This window comes from Sinohyriopsis cumingii, chromosome 2 (assembly GCF_028554795.1).
Source record: "Sinohyriopsis cumingii isolate HCF-2022 chromosome 2, ASM2855479v2, whole genome shotgun sequence".
NCBI classification, from domain to species: Eukaryota; Metazoa; Mollusca; class Bivalvia; order Unionida; family Unionidae; genus Sinohyriopsis; species Sinohyriopsis cumingii.
In genome coordinates, this window is record NC_142962.1 from 85,795,993 (window position 1) to 85,823,403 (window position 27,411).

Genomic DNA, 27,411 nt, shown 5'->3' on the forward strand with positions numbered 1-27,411 from the left:
ACTTTATGTTTTGAGAACTCATCAATTATAATGTGCGGAGACTGGAATACTGTTCAAGACTTAGATTTGGATACTTATAATATTTTACATGACAAACACCAACAGTCTAGGGCAGCGATTCAAGACCTGGAAAACGAATTGGAATTAATTGATCCCTGGCGAAATTCCAACCAAGACTTAAAGATGTATACCTGGAGGCAAAAATCTCCCTTGAAACAAAGTAGACTAGATTACTTTCTTGTATCAGATGACATTCATATGAATACAGCAGATGCATGTATCTTACCAGGGTACAAGACTGATCATTCAGCTATTGTGTTGAGTGTGGCGTTTTCAACGTTTCCAAGGGGAAAAGGATATTGGAAATTTAATAACCAACTGTTGAGGAACATTGAGTATACTGATTTGGTCAAAAAGTGTATAACTGACACTGTAAATGAATATTATGTAGGGGGAAATAAAGATGACTCTCTCCATGTTTCTCTTTCCTGTAACAACCAAATGTTCTTTGAAATTTTGAAAATGAAAATAAGATCTGAAACTATAGGTTATTCTATTAGGAAATCAAAAGAGAAACGGGAAAAATTAAAGAAAATTGAGCAGGAAATAATAGAAATTCAGGGGGGACTGTCGAATAACATAAATGGGGAAATTCTGGAAAATTTAGAGAGAAAAAAAACAGAATTAGAGGAATCTAGGAAAAAATACATAGAAGGTGTTATATTAAGATCTAAAGCTAGATGGTATGAATTTGGGGAAAAAAGCACAAAGTACTTTTTAAATCTTGAAAAAAGAAACTATGTTAATAAGACAATAAAGGAAATTATTTTAGATGATGGGACAAATATATCTGACCAAATAGATATTTTAGAAGCACAAAAACAGTTTTATATGGAATTGTTCAAAAGTAGAATTGCTCAGCTTGATGATGAGGCTATTCATGAAACTCGAAATAGATTTTTTAATCACAATATTAAACTTAGTCGAGAGGAAAGAGAATCATGCGAGGGTCTGCTTACAATTAATGAATTTGGTATGTCTCTAAAACGGATGGAAAATGAAAAAAGTCCTGGCTCGGATGGATTCACTGTAGAGTTCTATAAATTCTTTTGGAAGTCTCTGGGGGGATTTATATGTAGATCAATAAATTACGGATATACTGTAGGAAAACTTTCAGATTTTCAGACTCAAGGAGTCATCACCTGTCTACCAAAGGAGGAAAAAGACAGAAGATATTTTAAAAACTGGAGACCTATATCACTTTTAAATACTGATTATAAGATTGCTTCGGGAGCAATTGCAGCTAGGATTAAAAAGGTTCTTCCATCAATAATCAGCGATACTCAGAAAGGATATATGAAGGGTAGATTCATTGGAGAAAACACCAGACTATTATATGATATCATGGACCAACTTGAGAATGAAAACAGATATGGTTTATTATTGTTAATAGATTTCGAAAAAGCCTTTGACTCAATTAACTGGATCTTTGTAGAAGAAGCTCTACAATCTTTTAATTTTGGTGATTCCATTTGTAAGTGGTTTAAACTGTTTTGTAATGACTCTAATAGTTGTGTTATAAATAATGGACATATGTCATCTTTTTTCAGACTTGAAAGAGGATGTCGTCAAGGAGATCCCCTTGCACCTTATTTGTTTATCATTGGAGTTGAGATTTTAGCTATAACTTTAAAGCAAAACGTGGATGTACGGGGAGTAATCTTTGACGCCAGTGAATATAAATTGGGTCAGTATGCCGATGACGCTTTTATTCTTCTTGATGGATCTAGTTTTTCTCTTGAAGCAACTATGAATATCTTGCAAGGTTTTTCTCTATTATCGGGACTTAAATGTAACATAACAAAAACAAAAGCTATTTGGATTGGAAACAGGAAATTTTCTAATGAAAGAATATGTCCCGAAATGGGCCTAATTTGGTCCTCTTCTAACTTTACACTCCTTGGCATAGAATTTTCTCCAGATTTACAACAGATGGTGGAAATCAATTATATGAAGAAACTAACAAAGGCAAAACGAATACTGGCAAGCTGGAGTCAAAGACATCTATCAATAGTTGGTAAAGTAATTGTTGTAAAGACTCTTGTTCTGCCCATATTCATACATCTTTTTTCAGCACTTCCTAACCCATCAGCAAAAGTTGAAGCAGAACTAAATCGCATGTTATTTAAATTTGTATGGGGTGGAAAAGTAGAGAGAATAAAACGTGATATACTAGTTTCCCCAGAAAACGAGGGAGGACTAAATATGATACACATATTTTCATTCATTAGGTATATTAAGATAAGATGGGTTAAAAGATTGCTGGAAAAGGAAAATGGAACGTGGCAGAACTTAGTCAATACAACTATACTCAGAAATAAAAAGGATATTTGGAATTTAGGGAGAAGGAAATTAGAAGAATTTTGTAAGTTCATTAAAAACAGTTTTTGGAGAGATGTAATTTTGGCAGTATCTAAATGGAAAGAAGAACCGCAAAATCCTAACGAGTATCTATCCATGAGTATTTTAAATTTTGTCCCCCCTAAAATGATCTATCAATACAAATCCTGGACAGAAGCTGGTTTTGAAATTCTGAACGATCTAGTAGATGTTCACGGTAATTTAATACCTTTTGAGATAATAAAACAAAAAACTGGAAGCGATGATTTCTTGAAATACTTCTCCTTAATATCCAGAATTCCTAAAGCATGGAAAGATGCCATAAAAAACCACCTAGTACATAATAATTTTGATAAGCAGGAGGATAAAATAACGAACTTGCGAAAACAAGATTCACTCAAGTTTATTTACAAAGATCTTTTACAGGAAGCTAAAAGGCAACACACTGCGAAGCAAGAAACTTGGATGCAAGTATTAAATAAAAATATAAGTAGGGAGGAGTGGTCTGATATATATAGCCGGGCAAAATGCTGTACCAAGGATACCAAGTTGATCTCTTTTAACTTTAAATTAATCCATAGAATAATCGCTACTAATGATTTTCTTAAAAGAATTAACATATTTGATGACAACAAATGTACTTTCTGTAAGTGTGAAACTGAAAGTATTGAGCATCTCTTTTATGACTGCAGTATTACTTCACAGTTTTGGTACCGTTTTATTGAAGTTTTTGCACCTTTTTGCCCAAATATTGTACATCTGTCCAAAAAAGAAATATTTTTAGGAAGTGAACAACTGGACAGTTTGGGTAATTTTCTGCTTATTTTGGCAAAATATTATATTTATACTTGCAGATTCAATATGAAAAATCCTTCTATTTTTGCTTTTAAGCAAATAGTTGCAATGCATAAGAACATTGAAAATTACACTGCCAAGGTAAATAAAAAAGAGGACCGATTTCTTCAAAAATGGACCTCAACAATGAACATTTAACTTGTCTCTGACTTGAGGGTAAACAGGAACAAAATACTGTAATATCACAAAAGCCATGTCACCTAGATTTTGTGCCATATGCATGTGTATATGCGTGTGTGTGTGTGTTTCTTTTTTACTTTCTCTGTAGATTATATTTATTATCCCTAGATTATCGGATAACCAGAAATGTTTGATTGTAAGGTGATCCTGGGATGGTTCCCCGACTCAGTGGTCAACCTATTACGGGGTTAATAATAAAAAAAAAAAAAAAAAAAAATAAAAAAAAAATAGTACCCTCAAAACAGAATATTTATGAACATAGGTACCGCCAAATATGAACATTTATTAACACTAGGACCAACAAAAACAGAAAACTCATTAACATTGGTACCCAGCCCAAATAGAAATTCATAGTATATTAAATATGTGCCTTCGGAAGACCTATCAATGTCCTTTGGCTTGTTTTAATAACAACTAGTGCTCACAAGTCATCATATTGCATCTACTTGCCAAGATGGAAGCAAGTTGAGAGTCCTTTCCTTGGATAGAGTGATTGGTGCCAAATCCCATCAATCATCAGTTACTACTCCAGCACACTCTTCCAGGGATGCAAGTGTAAGGATGGATTGAGAAGGTGTACCCATATTATAATTGGGTAAGTATTATTTTTTTTTATAAAAACATCCTTTACTCCAAAAATATATTTCTTCATCAAATACATTCCAAAATCATAAACATTAGGAAAATAATTCAGAGACAGCAAGAGTTAAATCCCCTTAATTTGAAGTTTGCCCTGGCTCAGGTCTCCTAACATGTGAAGCAGCTTCACGTTGTGTGTGAAAAGTATGTTAGAGTTAACACATGTCAGCAAATGGATGCAATCTTGAGAATAAACGTTTACTCCAAAATCCAGCAGAAACAGATTAATCTTTGTTGTTACAAAGCTAGCATGATGTGCTGCAGATATAGGTTCCACCAGGTTAAATTAAGCCATTTGGGATAAACATCTCTAACATCCATGCCATGAATTGAATGATACTGGTATGATATAGGTCCAAACAGGTTAAACTAAGCCTATTGGGACAAACATCTACAACCTCCATACCATCAACTGAAAGAAATTTGTCTATTATTGTTTTAGTTCTTTGTAAGCTGAACAAGACTCATTTCCTTTTATATGATGGTCCTTCATGCCAAAACAATTCTGCCCACAGAAATGTGTCTTTTTGAGGGATTGTTTTATATCACCCAGGCATGTAGGTTCAGTATTTCTATGTTGGGATGGAAAACCTGTGTGTAGCATTGTTTCAGCAGGTGGAGGGAAGGCTAGCCTGCTAGCATGGATTATCTGTTTTGCTTAAACGGTGATCCTAATCTTTTCAGACCATTACAAATAAATATAGCAGGTATGGTTTTATCAGATCCTCATATAGCTAATTCATATGGGGTGATTATCTTTATCCAGCTTGAACTTCCTACAAAACACATTTTTATTTCTGTCCATTGTTACGTGTATATCAAGACAGCAAAACAATGCATATACAGGTGGAATAAGTGCAGTGCTGAGCTAAGCTTGCATTGAATTGGATGCCGGGAAGCAAAATAAATGCTGGAGAAAATTATTAAAATAAGATCAGTATGTTAAAATTGTGTTAAAGGTATTTAAAATAAATGATAAAAGTAACACATGTAAAATATTCAGTCAATATTTATTGCATAGGAATAAGAAGGCACTCGTCTTGTAGAATTTGGCTGACATTTCCAATCTGTATGAAAATTAGGATCCATCTTGTTTTCTCCATTCTGAACGTGGGTGCCTGACAGCCTGGGCCTATGATAAGTCATAACTTGTCACTGGCACTGGGAAAAATGTTGGAATAAAAGCCAAATGAATTTTTGTTTTGTAAATATTATCTATCACCATCTTCATGGAAAGATGTATTTCCTACTTCAAAAGAATGTCTTCCTGCAGGTATGGGTCTCTGGGTATGTATAGCAAAAAGAAGCATTCATCATAGGGGAGGATAGAGGAATGTGATCTACAGCCCCTCTAACACAACATGAAAGACCCACAGGTCACTGATTCAGAGGTTATCCCATTATCTGGTAGAGTTCTGAAAGTTCCACCCATCCACACACAAGAAACCAATTGGGATGTCAGACAAGGGCAGCATGATGAAATTTCCTTTGTAATGGCTGCTGCAAAGAGAAAGTGGCCTGATACTGGCCATTCTCTCACCATTTGTGGCCTCACCTGTTCTTTGAAACTGGGCCCTTCCCAAGGAGTATGGCTTGCAGGAGGGTTTTCCCATCTCACGTGCATTATTACAGGGGTCCTTTCTACTGATCTAGTTCCTCTTGGAAAATGTAATCTGGGGTTAAACAGTGCAATTGTGGACTAGAATGTGCTTCTCTCCATGAAATGGAGGTTAATGAAAGCACCTGATAAAAAGGTACAGTAAGAGGTGAGCTGCCATGTGGAGTACCCAAGCCATGCACAAGAGCCACATAATTCCTGTCAATGGTTAGGACTTAGGTGTGAAAGATCAAAGTTTGGGTTTTGTAAAATTTTAAATTAAAAACAGATGGGAGTAGTTTTTCTGAAATGGCTTGTTCATGCTTGGGTCTTGAACTGCTTTGCTTTAAAAGTTGATGAATGTGAGAATTCAGTAAGAGGGCATCAAGACTAAACTTGAACAGATGCACAGATGGCTGAGTTTTCCATGGATGATGGGGATTGTGATGCACAGAAGGTTGAGTTTTCCATGGACATCATCAGATATGATGGGGATTGTGATGCACAAAAGGTTGAGTTTTCCATGGACATCATCAGATATGATGGGGATTGTGATGCACAGATGGCTGAGTTTTCCATGGACATCATCAGATATGATGGGGATTGTGATGCACAGAAGGTTGAGTTTTCCATGGACATCATCAGATATGATGGGGATTGTGATGCACAGATAGCTGAGTTTTCCATGGACATCATAAGATATGATGGGGATTGTGATGCACAGATGGCTGAGTTTTCCATGGACATCATTAGATATGATGGGGATTGTGATGCACAGAAGGTTGAGTTTTCAATGGACATCATCAGATATGGTGGGGACTGTGATGCACAGAAGGTTTAATTTTCCATGGACATCATCAGATATGATGGGGATTGTGTACATATGTCCCAGACATTAGATGCATCGGGCAACAGTGAAGCTTTCTTTGATGGTTACTAAGCTACTACACAGCGATCTGCAGATGTTCACATTCAATGGCATAAAAAGTCTGCAGTGAGTATTGTATTAATGTGCCCAAGAATGGGAAATCACTGAAGACTACAATGCATGTGACTGAGTGACAGATACGATCCATGTCTTGAATCTAAGACTGGACTGACTGGGTAAACAAAGGGTATAGGTTGAGACATTACCGGTGGAACAATGGATGAGGCCTGGGGCAGTATGAAATCTGGTGCCAAGGTCTGGTACTAGCTATCGTGGGATCCATCACCATGTCTATCACTGGTTCTATATGCAGTGATGGAATGTCCAAGGCTGCTTTCATGTGTATCACCTTACATTGTTGGTGATGGTCTGGTAGTCTGTTTAGTGCTGGTATAAAGCTAGGTGTAGCACTGTGAGGAAATTTGGAGTTAACAGTGTGTGGGAGGTCTGGGAATTGGAAAACATTTTTCTATAAGTATGTCAATTGTTACCTGTATATCATGGCAGCAAAGCAATCTGTTCCATGCTTATGCTGAAATGGATGCTAGAAAATAAAATAAATGCTAGACAAAATGACAAATGATTTTCTAAGAAAGGTCATTTACAGCATATCATGTATGTTGAATTTGATGCTAGGAAGTGAAAAATTATGGAGAAAATTGAATTGGATGTTTAGTAGTAAAATAAATGCCAGAGAAAATACCATGATGATCTTACATCTAGATCATTTACTAGATATAACTCACAAAAACATTGAGCACTGAGATGAACTGTAAGTACTATTGACTATCAGAGTACGTAAATCAAGGTACCAATTAGCAAACCATAATAGTATGTACTCAAGATGGTGCCAATCAGCTTACCATAAGACAAAATAAACAACTGAAGTGCAAAATATTTTATCTACCATGAAAAATGAGAACAACCAGGTATACTTCCCTTTATGATAAGAAAACTGCAATGGATTGTTCAGATTGATGGCATGGCACAACATGGAAAAATATTTAGCAGGCATCTTGTGGCAGCATGCGGACTATATGCATACTGATGCAGTAACTATGATTGATGGGATTTGGTGCTAATCACTATATCCAAGGGAAGACAATCCTCTTAGTTCCTTGTAGAAAGCCAAAGCTGTTTTAGCACCTTTTTATTTGTTAAAACATACCAAAAGACATGGTTAATGTCAAGTTAGCTTAAAAGGGCTTGATTTGTGATGTCATGAATGTTCACCCAAGGGATTAGGATCAGACAATGTATCTAATAAAGAACTTATTGACCTATATAAGGTTGCTGAAAATTCTAAAATTGCTGATATGATTTTCAGATTCAGCCTAAATTATGAGAATTTTCCAGGACCAACATCACTTGGAATGTTCCTTAACACATACTAATTTAATTTACAATATACATACATGCCAACCCCTGGTGAGGAAAAAGTGTAATCCAAGTGGACAAAAAGAGTAATCTGAGCAGAAAAAGAGTAATCCACATATAGCATAATAAAAATTCAATGAGCATAAGAACACATTTATTTTCGTACCCCTCCGGTCTTTTAGCAACAATTACTGCTTCAAGTTTTTATAGGTAGCACTTTTAGCTTTAAGATGTACATTGTCTGGCAGAATGCCAACTTGATACTTTATCGGCAGCCATTCTTGCAGCAAGGTACACCAAATGACAGGGACAATCTGTTATGTACACTGATGGAGACATTTTCAAAATACAGAATGCAACTCCTTTATAAATTCCAATCATCACTGATGCATTATCAGCTGAGAAAAACCCATACAGTTATGCCAACTAAAATCATATTTATTCAAAGCATTATCAAGCATATCTAAAATGTTTTCTCCAGTGGAGTCTACTGTTAATTCTGGTAATGCAGGAAAAACACTATGACTTTGCCCTTCTCAATGTCAATGTACAACTTGTTATCATTATAATCACTCCTCCCATCTGTGGAAATAGTAAACAGCCCAGTTTTCATGGCTTTTGCAATTTTAAGTGAAGTATCTTCAGCTAAACACCAAACAATATCAGATGATTCTGCTTGTGCAAATACATATATTCTGCAATTTTGGAACCAGGAAACATCTGTTTGAACTAAGGACAAACATAGTTTTCTACTGCTAGGGGTAGTCTGTGTTCTATTAACAACTCAGTAAGTAACATCTGCATTTATAATATTCGTGTCCACAACTGAGTTCTGCTGTAAAAATGAAGTTACCTCAGTATTGGAGTTAGTAAGACAAGCTAATTCAAGGTTTGGAGCCATCCATTTAGTACATATACACAAAAATCTGGCTAAGCTTGACCCCTCAGCCCTCCATGTACACATGCATACTTTTTACCCTCCTTCATACATATGCTTGATGCACACACACACACACACACACATGAATTCTAAAGAACGGCCTATTTAATCCATGCAGAAATGATCAAGAATTAATAATATTAAAGTGTTAAATAAAACAGATAATCCACCAATGTTGAATGTCTGGCTGCATCAAAGAAATAAGCTGCATAACTTTAAAAAGGTTATCTAGTGTCTGCTAAAATTCAAACGCTGACTGAACCAAGTCAGACAAATTATTATCGAGGTTTCGCCATCCCCCCCATTTCCTATGCGTACGTACATTATCAGTAGACGCCCCATACGCAAGCATATGCATTTGAGTTAACCCCCATTCCCCCTCCAAACGCATGTGACTTGACATTTAGCACCAGACATCAACAGACTAGTTCGAACTAAATATGCATTAGAACAAAGAATCTGAGAGCAAAGAATAAAAAATAAGAATACCAGGCTGTTTTCTCATGACTAAGCCATACAGCTGCTATAAATAGAATCTGAGGTCAAAGCTTTGAAAGTAGAAACCAGGACAGCTGCTATAAATAGAACATTAATATGGTTAGGAATCTGCATGCAAGTCTATGGACAAGCTTCTTTTATGTCATAGTTACGAAGAATCCATCTTTTCTAGAATACATTCTGTGGGATTAATGGGCTGTTAATAACAATTGAAAAACAAATTACTGATTATTTTTAGGGGATATACTGAAATTGTGTAATCCATATATGGTCAAGTGTAAGACATAATTTAGTAATTTAGGGAAAAAAAGCATAATGATTACCCCAAGCATATGAATATACCATAGAAAATACACAGTAAGTAATTGTACTATCTTACTGTGCTTAAAACAAATATTACTTGAGGAAACTTTAATGAGGTTAAAGCTCATCATAAAAAGTGCATTCTGACAATATCAAAAACTGTTCCCATCACTTTTATGTACATACCAGGTGAGTTAACTCCCTTTGTCTAGGCTGGGAGCTAGTAACTTTAGCAGTGTATTCTTTAACTCAACATGATTGCAATCATTTTTTATATTGATTTAATTCTCAAAATAAGGAGTAAGGAGTCAGCAAGTACACAGGGCAAAAGTTAAAATACTATAATGATGTTCTTGGCTAATTTATCTGCCAGTTCCCAATCCACAGGTACTAATAAGAACTATGTCTTGTCCAGCTTCACAATTTCTGTTTCTCATTGTCAGTCTTTTTATCCCAGTTCAGATGCCTCAATTGTGTTTTACTTAATGGTTTTATGAAATCATATTGTACTGGGATCCACTTGAATGATGCTATAATGTTCAACATAACTTCGCATGTTGTAATTAAAGTTTATGAAGTGATATAGTACAGGATGAACAATTATTCTTTAATTTTCTAAAGAACAATCTGGTGATAAAATAATGCCTGTGACTGGTACTGATTCTATGCTTCTAGCATTCTTGCTTCTAACATAGCACATTTTGTTATGTATAGCACAGACTAGAAAGGTGGTACAGGTGGTTAGAAAGAAGTTTCTAAGACCCCCATTACCCATTCATTTTGAATGGACTGGTCAACACAAAACAAACAGAACAGTTTGGATTTTAAACCCTTAAATCATTTTTAATTAAATAAAGTGCCTTCCTACCACCAACTCTTTTAATTATGGAACAGCTACAACTTTAAATGAATCAGTTTCATTGCAAATAAGTACCAGCTGTGACTTGAAAAGTAACCTGCAATGGACTGGCACCTCATCTTCAGGAGTCATGCACACTCACTTGTTTGATACTATGTTACCATAATAAGGTCTGGATTTCCCAGCAGCAATAGGTTCAGCAAGATTTCAACCTTTGATAAGTACTGTTTGAGTTAGCAACCTTTATTATGTACTATCTGAGTTAGCAACCTTTAATAGGTACTATAGGAATTAGCAATCTTTAATAAGTACTATCTGAATTAGCAACATTTAATAGGTACTATTTGAGTTAGCAACCTTTTATAGGTATAATTTGAATTTGCAACCTTTAATATGTACTATTTGAGTTAGCAATCTTTAATAAGTACTATTGAGTTAGCAATCTTTAATAGGTACTATTTGAGTTAGCAGCCTTTAATAGGTACTATTTGAGTTAGCAACCTTTAATAAGTACTATTTGAGTTAGTAACCTTTAATAGGTACTATATGAGTTAGCAACATTTAATGTGTACTGTTTGAATCAGCAACCTTTAATAGGTACTATTTGAGTTAGCTTGTGAATTGGCTAATATGAAACTGATGTATGAATGCTAGTGAGAGAGAAACACATGCTAACGTTGAACTATCCTTTTGATACCTTGTTGATAGCAAACACATAATCATCTTCATGTATAATGACTCCATACATCTTTGTTCCAGGGACATCCTTCTCGCTGATGTAATCCACAACCCCTGGTACTTTAAATGCCTCTGTTGTATCCACAGAAATTATGTCAGCATGAGACTTGGTGCTCAACACAAATGCCAGGTATAGCTCATCTATAAAAATATCAAATTATAACATGAATTAAGGATGCCATGAATAAAATACATCATATGAATTAAGGAAGCTGTGATTAAGAAAATGGGAAGAGGTGATCTGATTGGAGAAATTGTTGAACTTCTTGGAACAGGCTTTATTTAGTAGGAAATAGGAATAATTGTTATTATGTGGTTCCTATTAGGAAAAGTTCTTATTCCCAATGTTGTACTAGCACTTAGTCATTACCTTGTTTACATACTTGTTACATTGAAAAGTTCATGTACCTGATGTTGTCAATAAAAGAGGTTTTACTGTGTATACATACTTGTTACATTGAAAAGTTCATGTACCTAATGTTGTCAATAAAAGAGGTTTTACTGTGTATACATACTTGTTACACTGAAAAGTTCATGTACCTGATGTTGTCAATAAAAGAGGTTTTACTGTGTATACATACTTGTTACACTGAAAAGTTCATGTACCTGATGTTGTCAATAAAAGAGGTTTTACTGTGTATACATACTTGTTACACTGAAAAGTTCATGTACCTGATGTTGTCAATAAAAGAGGTTTTATTGTGTATACATACTTGTTACATTGAAAAGTTCATGTACCTGATGTTGTCAATAAAAGAGGTTTTACTGTGTAAACATGCTTGTTACATTGAAAAGTTCATGTACCTGATGTTGTCAATAAAAGAGGTTTTACTGTGTAAACATGCTTGTTACATTGAAAAGTTCATGTACCTGATGTTGTCAATAAAAGAGGTTTTACTGTGTAAACATGCTTGTTACATTGAAAAGTTTTCATTCCCAATGTTGTCAATAAAAGAGGTTTTTCTGAGTATACATACTTGTTACACTGAAAAATTATCATGACTGATGTTGTCAATAAAAGAGGTTCTACTGTCTATACATATGTTCAATGAAACATTCTCATTCCCAATGTTGTCAATAAAAGATTTGTTACTGTGTATACATACTTGTTACATTGAAAAGTTCATGTACCTGATGTTGTCAATAAAAGAGGTTTTACTGTGTAAACATGCTTGTTACATTGAAAAGTTTTCATTCCCAATGCTGTCAATAAAAGAGGTTTTTCTGAGTATACATACTTGTTACACTGAAAAATTATCATGACTGATGTTGTCAATAAAAGCGGTTCTACTGTCTATACATATGTTCAATGAAACATTCTCATTCCCAATGTTGTAAAAAAAGAGGTTTTACTGTGTATACATACTTGTTACATTCAAAAGTTCTCATACACAATGTTGTAAAAAAAGAGGTTTTACTGTGTATACATACTTGTTACATTCAAAAGTTTCTCATTCCCAATGTTGTAAGAAAAGAGGTTTTACTGGCTAAACATACTTGTTACATTGGAAAGTTCTCATTCCCATTGTTGTCAATACGAGAGGTTTTACTGTCTATACATACTTGTTACACTAAAAAGTTCTCATTCCCAATGTTGTCAATAAAAGAGGTGCTACTGTCTATACATATTAGTTCCATTAAAAAGTTCTCATTTCCAATGTTGTCAATAAAAGAGGCTTTACTTTCTATACACGTAACAGTGTAAAGTTCTCATTCCCAATGTTGTCTATATGAGAGGTTTTACTGTCTATATATACTTGTTACAATGAAAAGTTCTCATTTCCAATGTTGTCAATAAAGGAGGTTTTACTTTCTATACATGTTAACTGAAAAGTTCTCATTCCAGATGTCGTCAATACAAGAGATTTTACTGTCTATACACACTTGTTACACTGAAATGTTCTCATTCCCGATGTTATCAATAAAAGATTTGTTACTGTGTATACATACTTGTTATAATGAAAAGTTCTCATGCCTGATGTTGTCAATAAAAGAGGTTTTACTGTCTACACATGCTTGTTTCACAGAAAAGTTCTCATTTCCAATGTTGTCAATAAAAGAGGTTTTACTTGTTTACATACTTGTTCCATTGAAAAGTTCTCATTCCCAATGTTGTCTATAAAAGAGCTTTTACTGTCTACACATGCTTGTTTCACAGAAAAGTTCTCATTTCCAATGTTGTCAATAAAAGAGGTTTTACTTGTTTACATACTTGTTACATTAAAAAGTTCTCATGCCTGATGTTGTTGATAAAAGAGGTTTTACTGTGAATATATACTTGTTACATTGAATGAAAATGTATTAAGCTAGTCTATTAACTTATATTCAATGATGCAGGTCGCCATTGCTAGATTTCAATAAATGACTAAAAATGTTAATAATGATAGCCCAATCAGAATTAAAATTAATAATACGCATGCTTTAAGACTAAAGTTAGATGTCACTGTACGCTGGCTGCAGCTAATACTGAAAGCCTAGTTGAGATAGGTTGTATTTAAGCAACAGTAACATTTCTCCCTTCTCACCAAGTAATGATCCATGACAATCCAAAAATATCTGGCCTGCGCCACTAAACATCTGCTTGCTTGGAATGCTGGAAGCTGGTGCAGACAAATAGCATCTAGCTAATTTGGCCAAGTAGGTTAACCCTTTACCTCATGCAAGTGTCTTTGGATGCCTCCACACCATTCGCATGGAAGCACCTTTTGACGCCTCTACTCAAGTTGCATGGAAGTGCCTTTTGATGTCAGCTGTAAACATCAGCCATTTTAAGCCAGTTTTCATAATGCCACCTTCAGGGAAAACCCCCCGTTAGACCCTACATTCATTTCTGTGAATGACAATTACGTCAGATCACGTGGTCACTGTTTATGCACTGGTCGATATTTGCTATTTAAAGTAACTGGGTCGTAATCTCCACTCTCCAAAATGGCAGTCACGGATTTCATTAAGTACTTATGAAGTTTTCATGATTAGAATCACAACTATGAAAGATTCAATAACCTAGGTAAAGGCTCTGATATTGATGTAGGCAGCAATTAGTTTTTATAAATTATCAAATTCAGATGACTTATTGATGTAGACGCAGATGAAAAACTTGTAAATTTCGAATATGAGAAATGGCAGCTATGGTTGGTCACGCGGCCTTACTGACATGACGGTGAACAAGTTCTCTCAAGATTTTAAAGCACATAAAAAACTCTTCCGTGATAAATAATTACACAGCTATAACAATCGGACTTTACTCTTAAATTTCTCCACATATAATAAATGTGTACCAAAAATGTAAAATGGTTAAAACTGCTGTTAAGCTTAACATACACTACATTGCTTAACAGTTCACAGGCAGGCCTATGTGTATGGGGTCGACTAGGTAACAGGTGTTCTATTTATAGTGCGCTGCACTTTGTAACTATGCTCTATGAGGTAACAGGTTAAGTGAAACCTGTGAGTGTTCTACCACCCATATATGTCTTCTCATGGCAACAGAGGGCTGGCCAGATACAATTCAAGCATCGCATCAACAGCATGTTCCACGTGGGTTGTTTCATTGACAGTATGGACAAGTTCATCACAAGCCACAGAAAACAAATCCCAGAGATGAGAATTTGATGGTCCAGTGGCGTTTGTTTCAGTTTCAGTTTTTCTTTTTTTGGTCGAGGGTTCCTCCTGCTTGTCAGCTGATGCAACATTGATGCATTCTGTTCTAAGCAATTCTTTGGATCTGGTCACAAGTAATTCTTCGCGAATAGGGGATGTTTGAATCGTGGATCCAAGATGGTGGCCAAGACAAGCTTCTTATTGCTGGCAACATCAGCAAAGTGTGTGTTCAGTGACGTCAACATATCACAGTGCATTGTCTAAATACCTTGACTCGCTTCATGCTATCGAGCCTGCAACATTCAGAGCATTTTCAGCACAGGAAGAATGACGTACACTGATGTTTGGCTATCACTTACTTCCTTGGTAATGTCCGCGAATGGGCCTAACGTGTCCACAATATTGTTAATCAAGACCCACTGTTGGGCTGTTAGGCTAGGCAGATCATAGAGAGTAGCATAAGACCCAAAAGACTTGTTTTTGTTCAAATAAGTCACCAACATATATTATGTAGAATTCCAGCGTTTCTGGACATCCTAGACGAGTTTCTTATGGGCAATGCCAAATATTTCCTGCTGCTCTTTGAGCTGCTGTTGTACCAGGATGGAGTGCTGGAACTTGCTGACTATGGATTGCGAGATCGCCAAAACATCTTTGATAGCTCGTTGTGACAGAATGCCATCAATGACAATGAGCTGAAGCGTGTGTGCAAAACAGCTGATACTGTCGATTTCAGCCAGATATATTGCTTTAACCATGTTTCCACCTCCGTCACACAGAAGAACATGGATATGAATTTTGGGAATGTTGTATTCCTCACATAATTTGTCCAGTTTGCTCGCCAAATATTCTCCTGTGTGTGATTCATTGAGAGGCGAAGCTGCTAAAATTAACTTTTTCCACTGAAAGTCTTCCATTAGTCAGTGTGCCGTAAGACTCAACAAGGCTACGTCAATGGATGGGTCTGACCATGTATCAGAGGTCAAACTATGGTCAGATTGGACAGAAACTAAATCAATGCACCTTGTTTTGTATCGCCTCATGCATGTCAAGTATCAAAGATTTGGAAAAGTACTTCCAACTTGGAATTTTATAGCGTGGTTCTGCCTTGGCCATCAGACGTCAAAACCCAATGTCTTCAACAACGGAAAATGGTTGCACATCTACTGCCATGAACACCACAATAGCTTTGTGCCAGATAATAGCTCTCGGGTCGTCAAATGCAAATGGCTGCTTCCAGTCTAGCATGGCATCAATAGTCAGAGTACAAGGAGTTGCTGCAGCTCCTGAGGTTAACTGCACAGCATCCTTTTCTTTTTTATCTGCCAGAAATAGGCCATGTTTGACGATGTGCTTGCAGCATGAATGCTGGACAAGATTTGATGTCATATAGTTTTTAGAATTCTTTCCACCTCTGGAAATGCATGTATTGCAAAGTGTGCAATTTGCTTTGGACTCGTCGACTGCATTTACTTTGAAGTAATTCCAGACTAAACTTGAGTGTTTCGAGTCTGACATTATGCATAGGCTTGGTAGTATATTTAATAGTGTACAATCGCTAGTCAATATTAATAATCCAATCAATTCGTGCTCTTGAAAAAATGTTTTAAATTAAGTAAGTTACTACTAAGTTGTCGACGTGGCTGGCTGCATGCACCACGTCGTGAGTCATGCGCTGAAGCAGCTCAGCAGCTGGGGTAACGTCGCTGGCACTGGCATGCCAATATCAATGCTGCATAATATTTTTATACATACTTGTTACATTGAAAGGTTCTCATTACTGATGTTGTCAATAAAAGGTTTTACTGTCTACACATACTTGTTACATTGAAAGGTTCTCATTACTGATGTTGTCAATAAAAGAGGTTTTACTGCCTACACATACTTGTTCCATTGAAAAGTTCTCATTCCCAATGTTGTCAATAAAAGAGGTTTTACTGTCTATACATACTTGTGCCATTGAAAATTTCTCATTCCCAATGTTGTCTATAAAAGAGGTTTTACTGTCTATACATACTTATTACACTGAAAAGTTCTCATTCCCGATGTTGTCAATTAAAGAGGTTTTATTGTGTATACATACTTCTTACACTGAAAAGTTCTCATTCCTCTTGTCAACAATAAAAGAGGTTTTACTGTTTATTCATCCCTGTTACATTGAAATGTTCCTGAGGTTGTCAGTAAAAGCAGTTTTGTTGTCCAGACATACTTCTGATATAAAGTTTCAGAGTGTGAACACTGACTTAAAATACTGTCGATGACAGAAACATATGCAGAACTTTGAGAAATACAAACAGTTAACTTTTCTTAATGTTTCAAAAACTAAATGTTATTTCCTGATCCAAAAGGATTAAATTCTCCTATGTATAACTAATTTTATGTATTTTTAATTTGCATTGTATGTTAGATTTTTTTTATTCATTGTATGCTACTGATAACTGTATTTTGGACCTTGTCCAAAATTAACTTCATTTTCTACCTGACCTGAAACATTTTGTTTCCACTCTTTATATAATGCATTGCTAATATTTTCTCTATGAGTATGGGTTTAATATTAGGATTATTATTAATAAAAGTAAACATATTTATCTTGGTCTGAGTCAAGGACATTGTCTTTTCCATGTTCTTTATTATAATTAGAAAAACACCTTCTAATAATAACTAAGATTTTATCTTCTAAACATTTGGAACCTTCCTGAATGAAATTTTTCATTAGATAATGCCAAACTCATTAAAATTTAAAGCCATCATGCCAGGATGCTCTCTGCCAAACTCATAAAAATTTAAAGCCATCAATCCAGGATGTTCTCTGCCAAGCTGGTCAAATTTTAAAGCCATCATGCCAGGATGCTCTCTGCCAAACTAGTAAAAGTTTAAAGCCATCATGCCAGAATGCTCTCTGCCAAAATGGTCAAAACTGGATCAGTGTTCTTTTTTCAGCTCAGATTTAAAACTGCAGCTAAATGATGCACGATGCATACCAGACAATGGACAATGCAGAATACAAGGCAGAAACAGGGCCATACAAAACGTTCACTGGAGCCATAATGTAATTCACACTGTGAAGGATGTATACAATTCTAGACATCATCCAATGTATTAAGAAAACTTTAATAATAAATATTCTTTACTAATAGGTACATCACTTTTCTAATCAATGTGTGGAAGGACAGGTAACAAGTACATATCAAGTCAAAAAGAGTCAACATAATATTCAATAACAGCAAAAATGTAATTGGGTTAAATCAATATAAGTATTGAATCTGGGGAAAAAAATTGCAGAAAAATAACATACTTTTTGTGTCACTATTTAAGGGTTATAATGTGGTTAACATTGAAAAGTTCATATTTGTAAGCAATCTACAATGGTGTCATCATATGTTGGGGTCCGGAGATTTCCCCTTGCAACTTTACCACTAGCACCCACCTATATTCAGTAAATCAACAAGTCTTAGAAACATTTTTGTGTGTCTAAACAACCTGTCTTTCATTTTGTTTTAAAAATTCTGAAAAAGTTTTCTTATGTTGGCTCATGAAGATCTTAAGAAAATTTTAATACCTCAGAAAAATGCCACTAAATCACATGTTGCTCAAGTTCAACTACCTGAAGTTGTAACAAGTGTTGTACCTCTTCAAACAGATGTGTCAGATGTACAAATAACAAGAAATGAACTAGCAGAACTTGTTTCAGATGAAATTCATGCATAGTCAAAAGTTTCTGACCTGCTTCTGGAGATGAGCTTGAAGAAGATGATGACAAAGATGGCTGCTTTTTCTAAAAAGATGACCATAGTCATGACTCTAGTCAATGTATTTTGTTATTTCAAAATTGAAGGAAAAACATCATGATTGTTAAAAATGTGTTCCCTTGGAATTATTTAACTTTAAAACTGAAAAAGCCCATTTTATACTCAATATTCTCGTTCCAAAAAATGATTTTTTACTTTCATATTTATTTTACCCCCACCAATTCTCTGAAAATCATTGGGGGGGGGGTGGCTTTGCCCCATGGAGCCCTGCAACAGGAGCTCCCCCAGACCCACCACCTACTTTTGTGGCAAACCCTTGTACTTGTAAAATTAATGAACACAATGAATCTATCAGTAAAATGCTAACATGAATATTTGCACATCATCAATCACCATTAGCATTTTCAAACTACACAAATAGATCAAATGTGTGATACCTATTTCTCTTCCAAAATGCATGGCATACAGGTCTGACTGAAATCGCTTGTGGTCATACTTCACAAGTAGTATTTATATATGATATCAAAATGCCAATCTACATAGTCATATTTGACAAGCAGGATTATGATGTCAAAATGCCAATCTGTGTGGTCATACTTCACAAACAGTATTATGATGTCAAAATGCCAATCTATGTGGTCATAATTCACAAGCAGCATTATGATGTCAAAATGCCAATCTATGTGGTCATAATTCACAAGCAGCATTATGATGTCAAAATTCCAATCTATGTGGTCATAATTCCCAAGCAGCATTATGATGTCAAAATGCCAATCTATGTGGTCATAATTCCCAAGCAGCATTATGTCAAAATGCCAATCTATGTGGTCATAATTCACAAGCAGCATTATGATGTCAAAATGCCAATCTGTGTGGTCATAATTCACAAACAGTATTATGATGTCAAAATGCCAATCTGCGTGGTCATACTTGACAAGCAGTATTATGATGTCAAAATGCCAATCTGCGTGGTCATACTTGACAAGCAGTATTATAATGTCAAAATGCCAATCTGCATGGTCATACTTGACAAGCAGTATTATGATGTCAAAATGCCAATCTGCGTGGTCATACTTCACAAACAGTATCATGATGTCAAAATGCCAATCTGTGTGGTCATAATTCACAAACAGTCTTATGATGTCAAAATGCCAATCTGTGTGGTCATACTTGACAAGCAGTATTATGATGTCAAAATGCCAATCTGCGTGGTCATACTTGACAAGCAGGATTATGATGTCAAAATGCCAATCTGCGTGGTCATATTTGACAAGCAGTATTATGATGTCAAAATGCCAATCTGCGTGGTCATACTTCACAAACAGTATTATGATGTCAAAATGCCAATCTGTGTGGTCATACTTCACAAACAGTATTATGATGTCAAAATGCCAATCTGTGTGGTCATACTTCACAAACAGTATTATGATGTCAAAATACCAATCTATGTGGTCATAATTCACAAACAGTATTATGATGTCAAAATGCCAATCTGTGTGGTCATACTTCACAAACAATATAATGATGTCAAAATGCCAATCTGTGTGGTCATACTTCACAAACAGCATTATGATGTCAAAATGCCAATCTATATGGTCATACTTCACAAGTGGCATTATGATGTCAAAATTCCAATCTATGTGGTCATAATTCACAAGCAGCATTATGATGTCAAAATGCCAATCTATGTGGTCATAATTCACAAGCAGCATTATGATGTCAAAATGTCAATCTATGTGGTCATAATTCCAAAGCAGCATTATGATGTCAAAATGCCAATCTGTGTGGTCATAATTCACAAACAGCATTATGTCAAAATGCCAATCTATGTGGTCATAATTCACAAGCAGCATTAAGATGTCAAAATGCCAATCTAGGTGGTCATAATTCACAAGCAGAATTATGATGTCAAAATGCCAATCTATGTGGTCATAATTCACAAGCAGCATTATGATGTTAAAATGCCAATCTATGTGGTCATAATTCCCAAGCAGCATTATGATGTCAAAATGTCAATCTATGTGGTCATAATTCCCAAGCAGCATTATGATGTCAAAATGCCAATCTGCATGGTCATAATTCACAAGCAGCATTATGATGTCAAAATGTCAATCTGTGTGGTCATAATTCACAAGCAGCATTATGATGTCAAAATGCCAATCTATGTGGTCATAATTCCCAAACAGCATTATGATGGCAAAATGCCAATCTATGTGGTCATAATTCCCAAGCAGCATTATGATGTCAAAATGCCAATCTGTGTGGTCATACTTCACAAACAATATAATGATGTCAAAATGCCAATCTGTGTGGTCATAATTCACAAACAATATAATGATGTCAAAATGCTAATGTGTGTGGTCATACTTCACAAACAGTATTATGATGTCAAAATGCCAGTCTGTGTGGTCATACTTCACAAACAGTATTATGATGTCAAAATGCTATTCTGTGTGGTCATACTTCACAAGCAGCATTATGATGTCAAAATGCCAATCTATGTGGTCATAATTCACAAGCAGCATTATGATGTCAAAATTCCAATCTATGTGGTCATAATTCCCAAGCAGCATTATGTCAAAATGCCAATCTATGTGGTCATAATTCACAAGCAGCATTATGATGTCAAAATGCCAATCTATGTGGTCATAATTCCCAAGCAGCATTATGATGTCAAAATGACAATCTATGTGGTCATAATTCCCAAGCAGCATTATGATGTCAAAATGTCAATCTATGTGGTCATAATTCCCAAGCAGCATTATGATGTCAAAATGCCAATCTATGTGGTCATACTTCACAAGCAGAATTATGATGCCAAAATACCAATCTATGTGGTCATAATTCACAAACAGTATTATGATGTCAAAATGCCAATCTGTGTGGTCATAATTGACAAGCAGCATTACGATGTCAAAATGCCAATCTATGTGGTCATAATTGACAAGCAGCATTATGATGTCAAAATGCCAATCTATGTGGTCATAATTCCCAAACAGCATTATGATGGCAAAATGCCAATCTATGTGATCATAATTCCCAAGCAGCATTATGTCAAAATGCCAATCTATGTGGTCATAATTCACAAGCAGCATTATGTCAAAATGCCAATCTATGTGGTCATAATTCACAAGCAGCATTATGTCAAAATGCCAATCTATGTGGTCATAATTCACAAGCAGCATTATGTCAAAATGCCAATCTATGTGGTCATAATTCACAAGCAGCATTATGTCAAAATGCCAATCTATGTGGTCATAATTCACAAGTAGCATTATGTCGTCAAAATGCCAATCTATGTGGTCATAATACACAAACAGTATTATGATGTCAAAATGCCAATTTGTGTGGTCATACTTCACAAACAATATAATGATGTCAAAATGCCAATCTATGTGGTCATAATTCACAAGCAGCATTATGATGTCAAAATGCCAATCTATGTGGTCATAATTCAGAAGCAGCATTATGATGTCAAAATGCCAATCTATGTGGTCATAATTCCAAAGCAGCATTATGATGTCAAAATGCCAATCTGTGTGGTCATAATTCTCAAACAGCATTATGTCAAAATGTCAATCTATGTGGTCATAATTCACAAGCAGCATTATGATGTCAAAATGCCAATCTATGTGGTCATAATTCCCAAGCAGCATTATGATGCCAAAATGTCAATCTATGTAGTCATAATTCCCAAGCAGCATTATGATGTCAAAATGCCACAAATGTTTGAAACAGTTTATTACTGTAAATTTTGATTTTTGAAACAACAGATGGAATTTAATTTTTTCTACACAGTAAAATTCACCCTTTAGTGTCTAGACATATTTATATTATTCGAGTGGAATTCTTTTAGGATGGAAATGAAATGAACAGAGAGACCACTGGATAACAAGGCTGAAAGCAAGCTGTAAGGAAACTACTAATTCTACAATTAGGGAATTCACCATAATTCTTGGGGTACCAATTTTTGCATATTTCAGATGACTGCCAACACCACAAATTTCCAACAAAATGAAAGATAATTATTCTTGGTAACTGAAGAACCAATTAGTATTTGTACAAAATGTCTATAGTCATAAACAGGAATTAGGATTAAACCATAGGTTAGGGTAACATGCAGTAGCCTCCATGGCCTGAAATGGGAAATTCTATTTTAAAATGGTTGGTAGCCTCTTGGTAGCATACTGTAGCCTCTTGAGTCTCAAATCATAATTATATAGGCACCAATTGGTTAACGTGTGGAAGCCTCAAAAAATGGCCCATGGGTTTAACACTGGTGATGAATGGTAACACTGACACAAGTGGTTGACCACAATTGACGAGGTCTAATGGGAATTTAAAATGAAGATGACACTATGGGGCCATAACGAGAATTTAATATTGTTTGTATTTTGTAACATTGTTAGAAGTCGTTGACCTCAAATGGAGCTAGATTATTACATTGTTAGAAGTGGCTGACCTTATGTGGCACACATACTATCCAATGCACAACGTGTAGGTACCTACTGCTCAATGGCTATATTTATAGATCCAAGATTTATATATCAAGCATTACCTCTGCCACAAATCATGTTGGTGACATTACTAAATTTGCAGACATTATACTGATTCTACAAGTAATTTTATAATCAAGGAAGCCAAATAAAAATAACACTAACATGGATATGACTAAAAGTAATGCTAAAATTACTTAACTGTCTCAGAAATTAATGGAGACTAGAAAAATCCTGGAACATTAAATTGGCTTACACTAAAAGGAGTACTAAAATTATGAAAATGTCCCATGCTCTAGCAGAGATTGAGAAATATCCAGAACACTGTATTGAGATGACAACGACTACAAGTAGCACTGAAATTCTGAAATTGTACCAGACCTGAGCAGAAACTGAAAAGAGTCCAGGAAAAAATGTTGAAAGAAAAATGCTCTAGACTAAAAGTAGTATTAAAAATCTGAAATTGTACTGGACTGTAGTGGGGACTAACAAAAGTCCTGCTCAAAAAAGTAAATAAAATTTGCCAAGACTAAAACCAGTACTAACATTTTTAAAACTCATGCAGACTTTATCAGAGTCTGAATAAATGTTCACAAAAATATTTGAAAAAATTGTCCAAGCCTGAGATTAGAAACTGAAAGACCAATTGCCAAACCCATCAATTTAAGTTCTAATCAAAATGTTGTTTTTTTTTCTTGGCAAATCAAGAAAATTGATTTAGAACATATAAATGCTGGATGTACAATCCAGCTTCTAAATCAAAACAATGCACAGCTATTAAAATTGTATGGAGAAACTAACTGCCAGATGTCAAAGTCTCATTTTGAATGACTTGCAGAAAAGTTGTCAAATTCAAGGCATTTAAATTACCAGATAAATGAACTCAGAATATATAGACTAGGCTGTATGTAAAACAATTCCTTACTCTCAAGTCTGGGCATATCATCAACATAAATGGCCTCCCCTGTGACATGTTTAGTGGCGGCTACATGAGGTAAGGCTCGACCAACTGGGTCCTGTGGAGGTTGTCCTGATGCCACTGCATCATAAATCTGGGAACTCTTGGGTGGGTCACGATAAAATACTGAAGTGGCACTCTTATAGGACGAAGGAACACGACTCTTGGACTTGGTGTGCTGAAGTAAATAATATAAGGCAGAATAGTATGTGACACATACTGAATAGATGGAAATGAACAGTTAAATGATGCAGTCATTTACATAAAAATGTTTTAAAAAGTCCTAATAACTTAATCAAATCTAAAAGTGATAAAATTGTGCCACTCTACCATTTCATAACTTTTACATTTGAATGTTCATTGATAAAGCTCTGATTATTTTAAACAAATTTCTACAACACAGTTTTGAAAGAGCAGATCTGAACAGTCACTGCAAATAAAAATATAATTCAAACCCTATTTATGAAGCTGAAAGCAAAACCCAAAAATAAATCCTTTCCTCCAATATCTGTTCACAAACCGAACATTTATAAAGTATGAATTATCAGTATTCTTTAACACCTGCTTACCATTGTCTGGAGCTGTAGCTGGACTGTGAGATAAAATTTAAAGAAGAAACTGCTAGTGAGTGTCCGGCGATACTCCACCATACCTCCTGGGGCACCAGGTGCTAGGGGGAGGTCATCTGCAAGCCAGCAACAAGTATCCTGTACCAAATCATCTTCCCATGACCTGTAAGGTGTGTGTGTATACATATATATATATATATATATATATATATATATATATATATATATATATATATATATATATATATATATATATATATATATATATATATATATATATATATATAAAGTAAAAAAAATATTAAGTAGTAATAAAATGCATCAGAATAATGTGGGCCTTGCAGTTGCAGTAGGAGGATGTTTCAAGAATGAAAGAAACTGGATCACCAAGATAAAATAACAAAATAATCTGAAAAAATGTGTCTTTCTCTTAAAGTATCCAGTACTTCCATACTATATTATTCTCCTAAATTAATGAACAAGGTTTAATAGTAATAAGTTTTTTTAAGTCTGTAGGCAAGAGACTAGTTCACATCTTAACTGAAAAAAATCATTCTCGTAATGCCAAATATTCTGTGGACTGAATTATGGACAGAGGTCATCATAATACATTCAACCTATGTAGGCATATGCAATGTCATGAAGGTTATTATGAAATACTCCAAGGGCAGATATTTTACAAATACATACATACTTTTACTTCTTTCAGTAAAAACACTATGCTGATACAACAATCGGATCATAAGCGGCATTAGCAGAAAAAGATTTTCAAAATGGCCCTATGAAGGTGATGTTGGAGGTCTGATCAGCAACATTTTCAATTAGTAACAACCAAATTTCAAAAGAAGTCTTCATGAAAACTGCATGTAGATATGAAAATATGTGTAGAGAAGGTGTCACTACAAAAAGATTTCTAAAAGATGCCTACCTTAGCATCATACTGAAGATCAGAACAGCTCCATTTTCATATTGTACCAGTAACACATCATTAGAAGTCTTTTAGAGAAAACCTTATGCTGGTAACAATAATCAGTTTAAGAGAAAGTAACAAAAAGATTTTCACAATGGTCATTATGGTGACCATACCAGACATTAGATTTGGGACACTATATAAAATAATCCTATCCCAATATAACCATCCCATTAGAAAATGTTGGAGTATCTACATTTTCAAAATGACCACTATACTGGCATCATTTTCATTCAGGACTATTTTTTGGCCATATTTGGAAGACTGATGGGCAACAGTTCCATTCAGGTTAAACAAGACCTCAGGATGCAACTGACTAAATTCATTAATTTATTCCCCACAGTTTGCATGAGTAGCAATAGCAAGCAAATGACAGCTGGACAATGGATACTATGTGCTGGACCATCACATAAATTTCCCTGCCCTTCACTGACCACTCGTATATCACATCATATTATTCTGCAATTATAAATGTACATATCCTGACCATTAAATTTTTCACCAACCATACTCTGAAATAATTTTCATTTAAACATGAATTTTTCAGACATCATGAATATCATTGATGAATAATTAAAGATGGAATGTTAACTAAGGAATGTTTTAATACTTCTGAAAAACAGGTGATTGAATAAATGACCCTCAGACTAAATGACCGTCAGACAGTGAAACCACTATGAATACCCTAAGCAATTTGTGGATTAAATAAAGGTATTATCAATGGGCTACAATTAAAAATGCTGACATGATTCACAATTGTTATGTATATCTGTATTTTTCCTAACTTCTATACATGATTTTATCTAAATTTTATTATTATTTTTATTCGTTGCTGTAAACTGTATAGATTACCTTTCGTTAGATTTTGCCCACATGACTAGGGTCTGTTTTATTATATTAAGTGTGTAAAATTACATAGAATCTATAAATAAAAGTTTACGTCTGTGTTGCTAATAAAAATCTTAATAATAAAACTCATGAAATTTGGGATAACTTTTCATTGGCTGGTGGGATTTTGGGTGGTTCAAGAAGAACTAAGCAATTTTCATTGGATGGACTAGGTCACATAAATAGTTATTTCAAATTTTTTATAGAGTATAAGATCTGTCAAATGGGGTATATTGTGAAACATACGCATACAAAAGGATAGAACTGAGCAATCAGATTCATTCCTATTTTGGAGTCATTCTTGTTTCTTGTATTCCTATAATAACATCAAGTCTGCAGGCATGTTTTATGTTGAAGTTAGATATTATTTGAGAGGAAAAACATTTGTTTGGTCTGTTCAATTAAATACAAAGTGCTCATTTTTTTAAACTAATATTATTCTGGAACTATTGCAAATTAGTCAAAGAAGTTCTGGACAATGCCATTTTGAAAATGTGGACCAATGCATTTCTGGTTCTGAAGTTTACAGAACTTTTCATTGTTTCAGACTTTAGTTAACTCTTTCTGGATTATTTTGGATTCACTTAATAAAACTGTAAGTTACTCTTGTATTTCCATTTATAACTTTGACAATTAAATTATTTGTTAAGTTTTACAAAACGTGTTGGTTTTTCTTCTTTCTGTTACTTAGTTCATGACCATACAGTCATAACACAATGCTTGATGTATGTGGGCCACATACTCTAACATGGTGAAATTTAAAAAATCTTGTCTTCACAGTTTTATTAAATGGAAGATTTTCCACTGGTAACCTTAATTTGAACATATTTATTTATTTTTGTCTTCAAACCTAAAGAACCTTAAAAA

At 34.8% G+C, this 27,411-nt stretch overlaps 1 protein-coding gene across 2 annotated transcripts in view; it reads right to left on the reverse strand.

Moving 5' to 3' along the window:
* The window catches only part of LOC149805312 (xanthine dehydrogenase/oxidase-like), a 212,841-nt gene that overhangs the window by 85,656 nt on the left and 99,774 nt on the right, over positions 1 to 27,411 (reverse strand). For both annotated transcript variants that reach the window (XM_089949223.1, XM_089949222.1), the window contains exons 15-17: positions 24,687 to 24,849; positions 24,085 to 24,295; positions 11,274 to 11,455 (exon numbers count right to left, since the gene is read on the reverse strand). In XM_089949223.1, the coding sequence (XP_089805349.1) occupies positions 11,274 to 11,455; positions 24,085 to 24,295; positions 24,687 to 24,849 (556 nt within the window). The remainder of the gene's footprint in view (positions 1 to 11,273; positions 11,456 to 24,084; positions 24,296 to 24,686; positions 24,850 to 27,411) is intronic.